At 39.1% G+C, this 17978-nt stretch overlaps 1 protein-coding gene across 1 annotated transcript in view; it reads right to left on the reverse strand.

Moving 5' to 3' along the window:
• Positions 1–872: 872 nt before the first annotated feature.
• The window catches only part of PCDH10 (protocadherin 10), a 155347-nt gene continuing 138241 nt past the window's right edge, over positions 873–17978 (reverse strand). Inside the window, exon 5 of the mRNA XM_088057090.1 lies at positions 873–952. Coding sequence (XP_087913216.1) covers positions 945–952 — 8 coding nt within the window. The 3' untranslated portion in view covers positions 873–944. The remainder of the gene's footprint in view (positions 953–17978) is intronic.

Here is a 17978-nt window from a genome sequence, read left to right on the forward strand (position 1 = left end):
CATTCACAGTGTGCTTGAATACCACCCATTCTTGTATTTGAACTTAAATTATACAGATATAAACAAAATCAGAATATCACCACTTCTGTTGGGAACCAGCTGTGTGCTTCACAGTTCCCGTGAAACCCCCTGGTTTTAAAACCACCCGGTTTTATATGTGACGTTTTATTAGCATTTAATCTGGCATTAGAAAAGGTATTATTCTCTTCTAACTGTGGAAGAATTTTAAAACATCAGGAAGAAAACTCTTCTCAGCAAGAAATCAAAAGTGATCCAGCCACAGAGTCTGAAATCTTCACTTTGGTGTAGGTTTGATTTCTCAGAAACTGGGGAGGTGTGAACAAGACTTGGTGGGGGAGAGGGGTGCATCCAGCAGCTCTGTCATGTCAATCATGACACATTATCGCCTCGCACTTTAACATTCCTTTACAACAAAGTCATTTGTCCTGTGTTTAGCTGGTAAGATATCTTTGGGAGAGTCCCTTCTCTGCAGAGAAACTCTCCCCACAAGAGGAAACCCAAACTGAAACCTGGCACTGCTACTATAACCGCCCTTCTCTCTGTGGTTTTCCCTTTTTGCATTTGGCAGAGCCCCAGCAGTCCTGCTCTCACTCCCACCCCGCCTTCCTCCTGCACCCTCTTCCAAATCTCCCTCTTCCTCTACTCACCATGTCCTTTCCCTTTATGATCTCCCCTTGCCTCTTGATAACTAAAAAATCCTCCCAAATAAATTCCATTAAAACACTTTCAAAATTCTGTAAGCTCTGAAAAAGACCACTCCCATGATGAAAAGTAATTATAAAAATCAAAGCCCATGTGTTCTGGTATAATAACTTCAGTCACTCTATTTATCATTCTTTTTTGCTCCATCCCCTTCTTCATACTCTTTTTTCACTGTTTAGTTGGATGCAATTAATTTTTCTTCATACAGCAGGTGGGCGGTTCTACAAATCTGTAAAACAAAATTTTTGATAACAGTAACTATACTGATTAAATGTATTAGCAAGGATATTATATAAAACACATTTTTTTACTTTTGCCTCCATGCCGGTGTTGCCGGGTACTGCCGGTACTGCCATCCTGTACGTATCCTAATACTAAAAAAAAAAAATCTCTTGAAAGATTCAAGAAGTCACAAGACCAAATAAATAACTCCACAAAGATTTTAAATCAATTTATGCAATTCAAATTCAGGGTTTACTTTTATGGTAAATTTAAGTTCTATCATAAAGAATGTTAAACTTTATACCTCTTTTTTTGCCTCATGCTTCCATTGGTAATAAAAATCTGTTTTTCATAAGAAGTTATTATAAAGAGATCATATTCATTGAAAATATTCTATCTGTGGTGGAAAAAAAAAAAGTTCACCAAAAAAATCCCAAAAAAAACCCCAAAAAATCCTTAAAAACAACAAAACAAATCCCCACCCTCATTGTGTTAAGTAAAAAACACAAAGCAATCAAGGTTCTCACATGACATTCCTGTACTTAGGTTAGAACTTCTTCATTAAGTTACAGCAATCTCCTATGCTGCTGTTGCAGCAAAATCCAAATAACTAAATAACCACACTTGGAGAATCCTTTGGCATACATATGTAAAAATGAAAGAACAGACCAAAAAATTCCTTTTATCCAGCCTGGCTGCATACCAGCCAGTCTCAGAGCTAGATCAGGGACTGGAGCTGGGTGGCTGGAGCACCTGGCCTGCCCACCAGGCAGCATGGAACCCAGGAATGGTGCTCCAGAGTTCTGTGCCACTAATGCTACAGCTCCAGCAATCAAGTCAAGTCAGCAGGAAACCCATCAGATGGGCAGTTCACGGCAAAACCCCAGAGGGCTGCAAGAATTGGAAAGGCAGCAGGGGAGGAGAACAAACAAGAGATGCTAAAACTGCAAACAACCAGAAAAAAACAGTGGCAACAGGGAAGAGCAGTTTAGGAAACAAACACAAAACTGAGCCACACAACATTTTATTAGCAAGACAAAGCACAGAGAGCTTCAGGCAGGCTGAAAGGCAAGCAGGAGCTAGTGATGGATTTCAAACACTCAGTTCCAAAATAAAATTAATTCAGCAAATAGAAATTATCTTTCGGAAGGAGACTTTTTTTTTCCCCTTTATCACCTATTTTATATTTTTCCTAGTACTATCTGATAGAGATTGAAAATTCTGAAAATCATTCTAAGAGACCATGACAAAATGATAATTCAACTGATGACCCAAAGTAGCCTGCTCACCAAAGGACCACTTGAGTTTATTAATAAGAAGCATCCAGAATAAAAGTCTGGATGCAAAAGCATCCCGAATAGTAATAAGAAGCATTCAGAATAATTTTTTTTTGTGAAAAAAGGTTCACAAAAAACTTCTGTCTTAAGTAAGAAGTGACCAATATCACTTCTTTCAAAATAAAGAAGAGATTGTCCTTGTTTTTTTAACAAAGCTTCAGGATGAGGTACCTCTTATTTGACCCTACAAAACAGCTCATAAACAGTCAAAACACTCTTCCAGGATGATTGGATTATTTCCTGTGGTCAGAGAACTCAGCCCTTTATTCCTGTCTGTCTTTAAAGAGGTGGGTTACTGTCACTGTCAGACATAAAATGATTCATACAGACACAGCTCGAAGTGTGATGAAATAAGAAGAAAATTTATTTGTTCTTTCAGTATTTATAGGTTTCCAACCATGACGTTGGATAGTCAGGTTACCACCTTCCCAACCACACTGGCCATGAGAGACATCCTTCAAACGGCGTATCTTTAGTGGAATGTATAAACACCTATGTTTATAGTTACTTTCCTGGGAAAGTGGCAAGAAATTATGAAAACAATATCAAAGGCCTGATTCTCAGGGCGACAGGTTACCATACCCATCAGGACATTCCCCATTCTCCTCATGGAGGCAATGAAGTTATGAAGGACAATGCTAAACTGGAGAATTCTGCAGCATATGAACCACCTTAGCTGGGAAGAGAACTTCAAATCCCTGTGTCAAAAGCTGACATTAGAGCTGAGTCTGTCCTTAGCATGGAAACTGGAGCCCTCAGGTGAATACAAGCCACTAAGCCTCATGTTCACGTGTATTTTCTCTCTGGCTCACTGAATCATAAATTATTTTCTGCCTAAAATAACCAAGGTCAAGGAAACTCCTCGTAAGTGAGAAGAGATTCTGAACCTGTTCAGACCTCAAGTATTGGGGCTGAATGCTTTAACTGCAAAGCAAGTAAACACACAGAGAGACTTTTATATCATCAGCCCTTCAGCTCCCTGCTGTGAATGAAATAAACTGTTTCTTGGGTTGGGAAAGGGGAACAGGTCTGTTTGGTTTTTTAAATTGACCTCTATTCTTGAGGCAGAGCTTGAGGAGAGGGCACGGTGCTCTTTCTTCCTGTTCCCTTTCCATCTCCTCCATGACGTACAGGAGAGATAGCTATTTCATTCTCTACACACATAAACAGCCATGCCCACCCTCCTCTGCAAGCAGTGAAGGAACAGAGGGACAGCCAAAACAAAGTGGAGCTGGTGCTGTCCCTTAACTTGAGACTTGGCATTTGCTCCCTCCCTCTGTGGGCAGATAAGTCTTTATGGCTGCAGTCTGAACAGGTATCTGGCACCTCCAAGTCACTCTTCCCACACTGGAATTTTCCAAGTACCTCCTCACCTTTCATGTAAAAAACTTAGAATGTTTAATTTGTAGGTTCTACCATTATTGGCAAGACAGGTAGATTCAATAAAGAGGTCTCTATAATCAGGTAAAATATGAAACCTGATCACATTGTTGCAAGCTCAGTGAGTATGTTAATCAGAATTTAGTGTCTTTCCTCAATTTTTGCTGGCACCTTTAGGAGAATAGGAATTGTTGAGAACAGAGAGTGAATATCCCTTCTGCATATTCCAAGACAAGCAGTGCCCTGTGGGAATTCAAAGAGTGCTGCCACACAGCCTGAGTGATGGCTCTTTGAGGAAGAATGACTAAAAAAATTCCCAGATTCTGCAATTAGCCATGTTATAGCGACTGTTAAACCTGATTCTTTCTGCATTTCTGCATATGCTTGCGCAATGCAGAGATTTCACTCTCTGCTACAAAAAAATTACCTTTGTAGTGGTTACTCACTAACAACCAAGAGATGTGATTAAAAAGAATTTCATTGTGGCATCAACTCTGTTTAAAAGGAAAAGGAGGGGTGGGCAGAGGAAGAGAGGGAGTGAGATATGCTGTAAGTTCAGAAGAAAAACACTGTTATTATTCTGAAGCAGGAATGACATCCTTGCATTAACACAGCATGAAATCATGGTAGCAATTTTCATGCTGTATTATTTTGTTTTTGTCAGGTCACTGACTTTCAATTTCATCAATACTATATAAAACTAAGGCACATAATATAATAAAAAGCATCCACTCAGAGTCCAATACTGAAACAAGAACATGTTGCTTTTTCTGTGAATTCAAACCAACCAATCCACTCACAGAAAATATGTGTTATTTTTGTCCCCAAATAACATAAATACACCAAACTCAGAGGTTTCAAAGAAGACAATATACCAAAGTAAACCTGATACAATACTAACTGTATGTAATATAGTTTACAGGTAGATCTTCACCTTCCTCAAACATGCAAAATAGACAAAGTATAAAGCAGAAAAGCTACAGTAGACTTTGTTTACACTGATAAAAATCCACGTTCTTAAGCTTTTCCCAAGCACTATTCACTAAAAGTGAAATTACAGCTTAAATCATTCCAGATTTAACTCACTGATTCTCATCACCCAGATGTCCTTGGTTGCATCATTACAACTCATCTGAGGTCTCCTAAACCATGAGTTATGGCAAGATACAGAAATAAGAGCAAGACACATGCTATTTTCAAAGCAAGCCCACCAAGCCCTCTCCCATGAGGATATCACTCCAGGAAGAAAAGCTCACAGAACTGCATTTGGGTAGCAGAGAAGTCCCTGGAGATCCACCTCTCCATTTGGAAGCATTTATGAGGTACTTTACCTAGAGAAGGGAAGAAAGGAGAACAAAAACCAAGGAGTATCACATATAAAACATACAAATGGGCTTGGAGTTTGGCATCTTGACCGTGATGTACGTCAGGATCTGCTTCTCTAATTCACAACCATCCCACCAGGCTCTAAATCCCTGAACATCTTCTCTGAGCATCTGCATAAAGCCTCAACCCAAGAAACTTTTTTACGAAGGAGGCACCAAACTTTCAGTTTTCCTCTCAGGCATAGAGTTATACAAGATCAGAGATGATTTTCCAAGGAGATACGTGCAACTTCTTTCTCCAGAGGGCTCTGGAAGCCCCTAAATACTTTCCCCAGTGGAGGAAAAGGGCAGCAGGGAGATGGACACACCCAGTCGTACTCCCTTGACTGTCCAGTTGTGTCCATTACAGGCATCCCTAAGTGACCCTAAGTCCATGAAGAAAGCTAGCTGCCGCTCTCATTCCCCAGACTTTTCTGAAGCACTGAAGAAATCCAAGTGGATTGGCTGGAAGGGACCTAATGCTCAGTCTGGTCAAGCCCTGTTCTAGATGGGCAAGGAACGAGGCACACAGCACAGCGCATCCAACCCATAGTTAACACTATGTACCTTCTTTATAAGAGTTGAAACATGCACAATGGCTGTGATATCCTCCATTGTACTACAAATAATGGCAACCATATGTTTCCCTATTAAAACACTGTGGGAGTAAATTAGACATTCCATGATTTTTTTTATAAAACTGGATCTTTCCCATCGCTATTCGAAAATAATTAGTTCTTCTTCAACACTGAATGATTAAAACGTAACTAACACCACGCTTTCACATGATCAATGTTGGTACAATGAATAGTGCATGAATTAATAATGTCAAGGCACTTTTTCTAATTGTTTCCTAATGTTCTGTATTATATATTCATTTGATATTCACTGCAATGCTAGTGATCACCATTTTTTTAGTTTGTTCTACAAAAATCACACAATTTGCCTTTGCTTTCTGCAAAAGAATTAAAAGAATGAAGTTCAGTCACCTGATTTCCATCAGGTGAGGTCCCAGGTCACTGGAAAAGGGGAAGCACTGCACCCATTTTTAAAAAAAGGTAGAAAGAAGGATGCTGGGAACCTCTGACCTGCCAGCCTCACATCTGGGCCTGGGAAGATCACAGAACAGAACCTCCTAAAAGCTCTAATAAGGCACATGGAGGGCAGGGAGGTGATTCAGGACATCCAGCATGGCTTCACTGAGGGCAAGCCCTGCCTGACCAACTCAGAGGCCTTCTATGATAGAGTGACTTCATTACTGGAAAAGGGGAGAGTTACATATGTCAATTATCTGGACTTCTGTAAAAAATAAAAAACAACTAAAAAACAACCACAAAAAACCCCACATCAATTGCAATACATCTTTTTCCAAGTGTTTAAGTCCTAGAAGATGGCATTTTCTAGCTTCTATGATGTCCAGATTTTCCACATGGCATCAGATTTCTTATGAGCTGCCTTTCTTTGCCTGTCTGGCTGTGAAGTATGAAGAGAAAATCAGGTTAGATTGTTCATGGAATGACAAGCTTGTCTTTAAACAAAACAAAACATTCTAATAATACGTATTACTAAGCTACACACTTAGGAGGAAAAAATTAAAAGCATTGTGTAGAAACACATTCTTTAAAAGCAGGGCACCTGAATGTGATACAAGTAACAAATATGATATCCAGAGGAGAGTGTACAGTACTTGTTTTGTTTTTTATTAGGCTTTGCTAGGCTTGATCATAATTCCCAGTACAAAATCTACTAAGACAGATCACTCAAGACAATACCACAGAGTATTTTCCACCACAGAATATTTTCTTTAACACAAATAAAACATCCACCTTTTGTGGAAAAACTCAAAAAAATACAAAATACAAAACTATATCACTCCAGGCTTTGTTTTGTGCTGTTGTCCATAGCTTCAAAATACCTTATCAAACAAAATTTTAAAAAGTGCTTACATCAATATTTTATTGAAATTCTTTCAGAGAAGACTTACATGCATTATATTTTCAAGATGAGATGCAGACTATTTTACTTGCAGCAGAAAGCAATATATTGGATGATAGCTGACATTTGACTCCCAGGGTTTTTCTTTTATGAATCAAAATTCATTTATGGATAGTAAAGTGGAAGAGTGTGGCTAAGAAATCAATAAAAATATTCTGTATTCTAGTTATGGAACACAGAGATAACCTTAAATCAACATTAAAGATTCTGGCCTATGTAAACATTGACAAAGCCAAAGGAATTATTTTAAATAATAGACTTGAACAAGCAGGTATCAACAAGCTTTGTTAGTGGAGATTGCTGCCATCAGTTATGGCGGTTCTAATTTATTGAGTATGTGAAAATGATCAGTGGCATGCAGACGATGGTGCAATTTAGAAAAAAAAAATCAAACTATATGACAATGTTCATCTTTCCTCTAACAGCTCTAAAATAAAAACAAAAACAAAAACAAACAACAAACTCTTTTAAATGCATAACATTTATTTACTGGCTCACCCCAGCTCCATGCCAGTTGCCAAAGACAGTTTTGTTTTTGTTTTCCTTATTGGCAATGAACACACTGAAATTACTCTACTAAACACACAAAGCCTATGCATTAATAAATGCATAAATCAACAAAGTCCATAAAACGAGTAGAACAAAGACCTCATATTTCCTGACTGTCCAAAGTATGGCTGCTATTGGAATGTGCTGTTTGTGTTCAAAGAACAAAACACCACAACAGCAGAGAGGGAGGAGGATGCTAGCCATCTGCTCTGTACATGCACATATAAGTCCATCTCCCTAGCCTGGAAAGAGAATTGACCCAACTGACCCAAGCAAAAGAGGAAAACAGAAGAAGTGGGTGAAATAGTTTTTTACAGACCAGGCCCAACTGAAACAAAGAATCAATATCAACAGAAATTCAGGTAAAGAACATGACACATTCCAAACCTATTTTATAACATATACTAATTCTAGGAAGACATATTCTTCAGTTTTGGGTTTGAAACATTTTATTTCTGAAAAACAGGAACCTAAGCTAACTCTTTAGACATTAAATAAAATCAATAGCAGAAAAACGTATTTGCATTCTGTTTTACTTTGAGGATTTTATTTTTTTAAAACTTTTTCCTGTTTGCACACCAACATGTAATTTTTCCCTGATTCAACAGTATGCGTGAAATAGAGCTGTTCTAGAGATCTCTCAGGTAGAGCTTTAGAATATCCATTTTCAGTTTATTCAAATGATGTCTTAAGTTTTACCTTTCATATTTTCCAGATTCTGTACTGCATTAGTATATAACTCTGAACTTCATATAAAGTGTTAGCAAGTTCCCTTTGCAGTTTAGTTAGATGGAACAATCCTTTTCTAGCCTGAGAACCAAGGACACCGTTGCAGCTTCAGGCCCAAAAAGTATAAGCAACAGCAAATTGAGGAGAGCAAACTGGGAGGATGGGACTTCATAACCTGAAGCTGTAATTGGACAATTAACCCCAATAGTAAATGGACCAAAATTTACAAAAGCGTGAAAAACGTGTGTCGTCCATCTTGGGTGTAGCTTCGGCCAGGCTCTTGTACTGCCCAAGGTGAATCCTTTGAAGGCCTTTTTAATAAATACTTACTTTGTCCCTTTCACACTGTCTAGCCTCTTTTCCAGGTAGCCTCTCAAGGCATCACAAAAACAGTTCCATTCTGTTACTTTCAATGATCATGTGTACTGCAAAGAAAGCCATCAGAAATACCTACATGAACAGCACATATCTTATTTATTGAGTCTTCCAATAGTTAGCACATATTGCTAACAAGGCTCCAGAACCTATATTTATGAGAATATAAGATTTGAGTAAAAAAACCTCTCATATATATAAAGATCTATCATATATATATATATATAAAAGGACTTAAATACGCAACTTTAATGTACCCCAAAGACAAAAGCTAGAATCAAAGGAAAAAAAAGAATCCAAAATGTCTTTTTATTTTATGTTTTAAGCAATAGACCTGGTTCTTCTACATTTAACAATATTAGCAGTACTATATATTCAGAATGTCAGGAAATCTTTGCCAACAGGATCAACACAATGAGAATGAGGAATAAAACATGTCCAGGCAAAAAAAAGTGCTTTCTCTCCCCTTAGTTTGATGTTTTACTAAGAAATCAAAATATGCTTATTGCTCTCTATTGGGAAATGCATATCAATTTCACCTTTATTTTATGAATATTTACTTAGCTGAATACCTAGTGCTGCTAATCCATATTTTATGAATATGCGTACACACACACACAAAAGCTACATGGAAATTGTTTTCCTTATAACATAAAAGAACTTTTTTCTCTTGGTGAGCATTTATTATTTTGATCAGGGAGAAGAGATAAGCCCTGTCACCAGCCCAAAATATATCTGAATCTTGAGAAGTTTTTAAGACTATTTCCAAGCCATGGATTATTATTTTGTTTTCATATTGTACCTTTTGAGGCAGAAAAGGAGAGACTTTTTCCTTTTATCTTTTATTTTGTCCTTTATTATGCCCTTACCTATGTTATCTGTAGTGAATAGTAATACATTTCATAAAGATAACCTAATTATTTTCAGGACAATAAGCAGCAAAAAGCCTCAGCGACTGAGGATAAAAATGCTTACCTTTTCACCACCCCATCATGTGATATTTTTATATCAGCTATTTTCCTTTGCAAGGGTGCAGGGAGAAGCATCAGAACCATTTTCTGCTCACATAGGAGAGAATAACTCAATATATATGTTTCAGAAACCATTTCTCAGGATCTTTCAATTCCATTTATTTCAAATAGCACTGCCTCAAGAGTAATAAATATACAACTGCCTGGGGACAAAACAAAGTGCTTAATCTTGATGCAAGAGGTTGCACAGTTGTTAAACAAGAGAACCTCAGAATTTGTTTCTATTAGACAGAAAGGGAGAAGAATTTTATTCAGGATACTTTCTGCCAACCAAAAGGATTAAGAAATGTAGGTAGATTTTAGCAATAAAGACATTAATAAATGTATCATGCATGAGGATTTTTGTATGCTGACCTTAAAGCTTCCTCTTTAATCAGCAGGAGGCAGATCAGACAGGGAAAATCAGCATATTTTGTAATGGAGCTGTGTGTAGACACTAATGTTTACATCTTTGTTGACTCTAGTTCAGGAAAACATGAACATTAGTACTTTACAAAAGTCTCATTACTAACCCATTCCAGTGCATCACCACTATAAGCACCTACATGTGCTCTTGCTTTGTTTAACTCAAAAAAAACATGCTGGCATTAAAATTGTTGCTTTGGCCTGCCTTATTTGCATTTATATATTCAAGAATACCCTAAAGTGAGTCATTTTTTTCAGTGGTATTACAGTGATTTAACCAAAACATATGCTTGTCCTTCATCTAAAGTGAGATTTTTAGTTTAAATAGGAGGAATCAGTCTCATAAGACAAGAGAAACACCCACCCTTTCACTTCAAAGGTGTCTTTAGAATTGTCAGTGTTTTGTCTAGTCATCTCAGCACACAACCTGTGTCTCAATGAACCACTTATAAATTAATCACAGATAGCTGAGGCATTAAAGAAGGATAAAATGCAATACTATTGTTTAGTTTGAATGAAGCAGTGCCAGCGTATAGAAATATTAATTTATCTAATTGTATTTTGATACAACTAAACAGGCCATAGATTTTTTCTCCAAGGGAAGTGGGTTTCAACCATGCTTTTCCCAATTCACTGCATTAACTAAAGGTAACCCAAAATTTAGTATGGTAAGACATTAGTGTCCAAGTCTACCAAAAATGATGCTCTGTAAGATCTTCCAAAACACCGCTGCTCAATCAGACATCCATGCACCACCAAACTGGAAACCCAGGTTCTTTCCAAGAAAACAAAGATGACAGCAACTAATTCATTGAGAAAAATCTGTATTGATAAAGACCAAGAAATTTATTTCAAAGTGACAAAGTGGATCACAAAAAGATAAATTTAATTTTAGAGCTCTCTTTTTAGAAATAAATACTTTTTTTTTCCTTAGCAAGGATGTCTAATTGCAGGTTTTAGGCAAACAAAGCTAAAAAGGAAAAATGGATTAATGATGACACTCCTAAAATTAGGGTTATCTCCAATCTGATGCTTTCATCTCAGCCATAAAACATGGTACAAAGCCTGAGATGAGACAACAGGGCAGCCAGATTCATTGAAAGACAAATTAATGAATAGCATCAATGACGCAAGCTTACAGAATTGATGCAAGTGTACAGAATAGCAAGTAACTGAGACCTGAAAGCTAAAAGCTCAGCAGGCAATGATAGGAATAAAGCTTACGAGCCTTTCTCCTTAAAGAAGACAATGTAATCCAGGACATCTAAATACCAAAATAAAGGTTCTGTACTCCTTACCCCTCACAGAGAGAGATTTTGTCTGAATGTAGGCACTGGCCTATGAGTAAGAAAAGCAAAGCTGCTACTCCTTCACATGAACTCCAGTCCAAGCACCATGTTGGGAGCTCATTAGTGGGAAGACTGTTTATTTTTTAAATTTACCTAGGTTGTAATTATTTGTGTCTTGTCCTAAACACAAAAAAAACTTAATTTTTTTTTTATTTTGCATTAGCTAATCCAGATAAAAAAAATAGTATTTGAATGTGCAATTTTGGGAAGTATTAGAACAAAATAATTTTTTTTATTTTTGTTATAAAATACATACATATACATATAAATATACATACATACATATATATATATATATATATATATATATAATTATATTCATGTACAGAAGAAAAAAAAAAATCATTAATTTGGTCTTTTCTTGGCCCAAAAACACAAGATAAAAATAAGGGTTCAGGGTGGATGATAAACAACTTTTGGACTAAGGGCAAATTGTAGACTGTGAAAGTAGCATGATTCAGTTAAAAAAAAACATGCAGCCCAAAGTATTCTTCTTACAGGTGAAATCACTACTACTACTACTACCACTGTACCACCTTCTGGTGCTAGACCAAAAGAAAATGAGAAGAGATCTGCAGCAATCACTATGTGCAGACCCTCAAAGAAAATACACCTGAACTACACTGCACAACTGGTAGATCACTCTGAATTGGTACAAACACAAATCCAGAATTATCCTCAGTTTTTCCAGCCATGGCAATCTCAGCATCATCTTCTTTTTGCAAAGATAATTTAAAATGCCCACCGAGCACTCAATTGCTAGAATAAATGTTGATATTGTGCTAAATCTTCATCAGCAGAGAGACAAACTTTGATTGCATCTCCTACATTTTCAGTGTAAGTACAGCAAAAGGACATCTGGATAGGGGGATGCACATGGGCTTCAATTCCCCAAAACTGTGCTGCAGCAGGACTGGCACAGCTCCAAAGCAGAGACTTCTCACAGCTGCATAGAAACCATGCTGCGTCACTGTGAGAGGGAAACACAAGGCACACGGTGTAAAATTCAACCACAGCTTCAGGGGTGCTTTTGCCCTGTTATGTTAGATTGGTGATTGGTGTGCGGCTTAGTCCCAAACTAATCAGACTCCCACCTTGCTTGCCTGTTGGCCTCATCTAAAACCCACAGCAAAATGTGCAATTAAGCAGAGAAACCAATGCTGGAAATGACCTCTAGCCTGGCCTTAATGGGGTGTGTCTTGTCAGGTTCAGTTCCACCTTTGTCTTGGCCTCCCTCACCCCCTCCCTACACAACTGTGCTTTGTCTCTATACTCTTCCCAGGTCACCTGTGCCAGCTTCAACTCTGTTCATTTTCTTCTTTCCCTTCACTTTGACCAGCCTGTCCCTACTCAGCCACGCCAATGTCCCACATTCCTTGACCAGTTTCTTGCTTCCGGGAATCGGTAGCTCTTGTCCTTCATGGAACACCTCCTTAGAGGTTCTGCTGGCTCCCAGGGAGCCCCACTGACTGTAGAGCTGAAGTCTGCAGTCTTAAAGCTCAGAAGCCTAACTTTACAGCTCATCTGACCCCTATCCCTCAGGACTGCAAGCACCACCGATGCCTGATCACTGCAGCCCAGGCTGCCTCCAATCCCTGTGTCCCCAATAAACTCGCAGTGGTGACCAACAGACCTAGGACCCCCTCCCCTCTGGTGGGGCTGTCTATTACTGGGCTCAAGAGGCTACCCTCCGTGCATTCCAGGAGTCTCCTGGATTGCCTACAGCTCACCCTGCTACTTCCAGGAGATGTCAGGGTGGTTGAAGTCCCCCAGCAGGACAAGAGCCTGCAAGCACAATTCTTCCTGCAGCTGAGAAAGAGGGCTTGGTCAAATGCCTCCCTTGGTCAGGGGCCTGTAGTCAGCCACAAGGTCCTTTGTTTCCAGGCTCTCTGATTCCTACCAGAAGCTTTCGACCTCCTTGTGGCTGTTCTTCAGTCAACTCTCCACACTTAATCTTGGTGCCTTCTTGATACAAAGGGCAAGTTCTCTGCCTTTCCTTCCTCCCCTGTCTCTTCTGAACTGCCTGCAGCTGTTGATAGTCACACTCCAGTCATGGGATTCATCTCACCAGATTTCACTAATGGCAACTGGTTGTAGCTTTCTCAGTGGTGCTTTCATCTCTTCCTGTGTCTTGCCCTTGCTGTATGCACTGGTGTAAAAGCACCTCAGCTGGGCTGTTGGCCATGTCACCTTCCTACAGGAGCATCCCTTAATACCTCTGAGATAATTCTCTGGTGTTTCCCTGCTGTTTATTACCTCAGGAGTCTCCCTGGCTTGTCTCCATAAGACCACAAGCACGCTCCAGTGTGGCCAGCACATTTTGGAGTCAGCAGAAGAGAGCCCTTACTAACAGCCTGTCCCCCTAACCCTTGTCCATCTGTTCTGGGTAACTAAAAAAAAAAAAAGTGTATTGTATTCCATATGTGTGCTACATCATATGCCCAAGACTGTTACTGTCTCTTTAGGACCTGGGGGCCAAAAAGGGAACCATGGAGGCAGGAGGGCTGGGTCTTTTTAAGGATTCATTCTCACCAGGAAGCTGAGACATTTTAAAACAGAGTCCTTATTTTGTTTATTTCCAAGCTCTTTGCCTAGATTAGGTCTCCAAGAAACTGCATTTTGCAGTCTTAAAGTGCTTCAGGGCAAATTTCACAAATACCTCTCTACAGTGGCAGCTGCCACCACCAGGCCTGTGGTGTCAGGGTCTGCTGTTTGCAGTGCTCCATGGGGCCACTCCTTCCCCTCCTGCAATGATGGATGATTTGGAACTGCAGTGCCAGCACCAACCAGTGTCTGGCCAGACAGAAAAGACAGAGAGATTGACACCACAGGTTCACCACTGCCCCAGACCCTGAGTGCCATTTGCCATTGTTGACAGAGCTGCTACTGTCAGGAGAAACCCTGATGGGTGACGTGAACGGCTTGAGAGACATTTGATTTGTTTTGGTCTCCAGGTTTGCTTTCACTATGTGCTGGTTCCCCTGTTTTTTGGGGAAAGAGGGAGCTTTTTGTAATCATGGAGCTTCTGTTGCTGTGTTGGGTTTTTTTCCTCATCGTTTTCTTTCTCCACATGTCAAAAGAAGGGGGCTTATCTCACCATCTTTCCTTTGTCCCTTGGACCACACAGTCGTATATGGAAGGTGCAGTGGTGGGGAGGGGCCTCTCCACCATTTTATTTCCATTGTTCCTTGGGAGGCCACAGGATTCAGCACCTTTGTATCTGCTGGTTATTGCTGTTATTTTTATGTTTGCTGGTTGTTTTGGTTTTTTTTTTCTAGTAAACTTATTTTTTTTTACCAATGTCTTCTCACGTACATCTCTCCTGATTGGTGAAAGGTAGTGGTTAAAGCTAAAAGGGGAGGTAACTCAGATGGCAGTGTCTGCCCCATAAATTGTCTTAAATCAAGACACTCTCATCATACAGCTTCCCAGGGACAAGCCTGATACTGTCCTGCTTCCTCTTCACATCTAGGTTAAAGCTGTGCCAATGAGACCCACTAGTTCCTGAGCAAGGTCTCATACCTCTAGTGAGAAAAAGTGAGTCCCATCTGATACCAGCATACCTGGTGCTGCATAGACCACTCCATAGTCAAACCTCCCAGTTTTTTCTTTTTTCCTTTGTGAACTTTACATACTCTCCCTGTTCTTTGAAGCAGTTTGACAAGACAGCACCCACCAGGCCCCTGAGAATGCCTCCTATTTCCAAAACACTCCCCCAGCTTGGAGCAGAGTACTACAAGCTTTGAATATGTCGACTCACTTAATCCTGCCTGGCAGTGCACAACTCTGCTCCCACCTGGATATGTTTGGAAAAGCAGCATTCCAAAATCTCTGATTGCCTGGGTTGTGTCTGGGCACCCAGGCACAACTCAATGACACAACTGAACTTTGAGGGGTTCTGCACTGAGACCAGGCAGAGGCACCTTGCTCCTGCCCTGCAGGGGACCCACTTTGCTCTCCCCTGCTTGTCTGTTTCTCTCCTTCTCTTACATTTTTCTCTACTGGCTGTGACACTGAGTCAACTTACCTACAAGTAGTGACATTTCATGTGACCAATCAGAAAAAAAACAAAAACAAAAAACCACAAAATCTAATGAAACACTGGAATGGATAATAAAAACAGAATTACTTGTCCTGCTTCAGATCTAAGGCAGTTACTGATCTAGAGACATTAAGACATTTCCCTATAGGAGGACTCTATAAATATCTCAACGGGTGATTTCTAGCTGCCTTTGAAGTGTCAGGCACTTGACATTACCAGAGATTCCTCTGCATTAGGCAGACAGATGTGCTATAACATATTAATCCCAAGAGGTAGATTGCAATATCCCCTCTTGGCACTCTCCTAAAACTCAGCAGAAAGAAGTGAACTTAAAGCAAACTGCTTTGAAGATGTTTGTTGTCACTTCATCCATTTAGAGAGGAATGGTGTCAAAGCCGAATGCTGTATTGCTGGAATCTGCAGGACAGCCTACAGCCATGCTCAGTGGTATTTATTCCATCTGTTCTGCAGTGGCAAGGGCTAAGTACAACCAGTGCAGGATTGTGCTACATTAGACCTTTGCAATTTTTTTCAGGAGAGAAAGCTTAATGTCATAGTTGGGATCAAGGTGCTGCTGGGTTAAGACACTGTGACAACCAAGGATTGACTCGAGCCAGAAGAGCTTTCACTACAAATAAAGGATCTGTGGTCTTTTTGCCACAGAGAGTACAAAAACAAGTACAAAAGGTCTCCAAAAAGGAGACAGGGGAAGAAAAAAGGCAAATGGCCACATGCTAGTGACCCAAGCCTTTCTTGCTGTGGTTACCCTACAATTCCCCTGAATATCTCTCTATCACAACTACCCAATGCAGCAGGGTAGGAATGGGAAAAGATCCCTTCTGCCCCCAACCACATTTACACCCACAAGCACAAGAAAATAACAATCCAAATAGAAATCACCTGGAGCACAGAACACATGATTCAGGGGTTTATTGACTATGATTACTTGTGAAAGAGATATATTAGGGTTTTGTGCTACAAACGCAAACAAAATTCTGACAAGCTCTATAGGCCTGCAATTACTATACTGAAAGTACATCTGTGTTTATGAAGCACAAATAACAGAAGCCTTTGTCTCTTTTTTTCCTTGAGATAGGAAAAGGCACTTAAGCCCTTATTTCCAAAGGTATTTCTGTCTTCTCTAAGTGACTTAACTCCCACTGAACTTGGTACTTAACTGCTGTAGAGAAGCTGACATTTAGGTTTCATCTAGACAATTTCTGAAAATACCTTCAACTCCCTGGAAAATAAAGGAACAAACATTAGCGGCATCTCTTAAAAATGTAGAATATTTGAGGAAGTCATGAATAATCAGAAGCAGCCAAGCCTACAGCAAGTTTAGAGGAATGATGCAGTTAAAGAAAATAAGAACAGTTTCAGTAACACAGTGAAATGATAAAGCTACACTAGAAAATGAAAATAAACAGTGAGCTCACATTATATAAAATTTACCTTGGCTGTATATATTTTAATTATGGCTATCCACACCAGAAACAGCTTTAGTCTGGATTTTACCTGTTTATTTAAAATGAGATGGTTAAAAGCACATATAATTTTATTCTCTTTACAGAGAATCGTAAAAAATCGTAAAAAACCAAAAACAAGTAGTGTTTGAATTTATCACAGAAAATTTCTAAAGTTTTCTACAGATGTTTTGAGATGCCTTTATACTCTTATTTCATTTTATGTGTCACTTGTGATACTTGATCAGCTCTACTTTGCTTTGTATTTATAAAGAAAAAAATAGTGTCATCTTTGTGTCATGGTGTTGGATGTATCTATATCTGTTCACCTGCATGCAGTTCAGCTCAGCACCTATGGCCTTGTGTCCTTCAGTTTTCGCAGCAATAATGCAGTTCAATCCCAACCAGACAACTTTACAAGACATTCAGACTGCCTACAAAACATATGGTTCTCTCTCCTCTCTTCCTCCCCATCCCTCACTGAAAATTGTTATTTCTTATTTATACAAAGCATTCTGCAATGTATACCTGGATGATGGGAAGAAAGGAGAAAATAAGCTCTAGAAACCACATGAAATGCATGTGCCGTTTAAGTGGACATTGCCCACTGTCTACATTAAAAGAATTTGGAAGTTGTTAGGGAGCTAATATTTTTATGACTAAAAAGACAAAGAAAAAATACAAAGAAAACAAACAAAACCACCAAAAAACCCCAAACAAGCAAACAAAAAAGCAACAAAAAAACCCCAAACAACCAACAAACAACCTAACAAAAAAAAACCAAAACCAAACAAAAACCTAAACAAATAAACCAAATTCCTTCTGCCAAACAAAATATCCACCAAATCTTCCTTTTACAACCAATAACTACCACAAGAGAAGCCTGCCACTGCATACTCTGCCACCAATACCCAGCTTTACCCATGGCTGCAATTTTGGGAATATTGTGGCTGAAAGTGTCGCCAATTCTATGTATAAAATTTAAAATTATAAAATATTAAATTTTTTGTTTCT

Source organism: Pseudopodoces humilis, chromosome 6 (genome assembly GCF_049639895.1).
Source record: "Pseudopodoces humilis isolate 2021_Gansu_Grassland_sample_001 chromosome 6, ASM4963989v1, whole genome shotgun sequence".
In the NCBI taxonomy this organism is placed as follows: Eukaryota; Metazoa; Chordata; class Aves; order Passeriformes; family Paridae; genus Pseudopodoces; species Pseudopodoces humilis.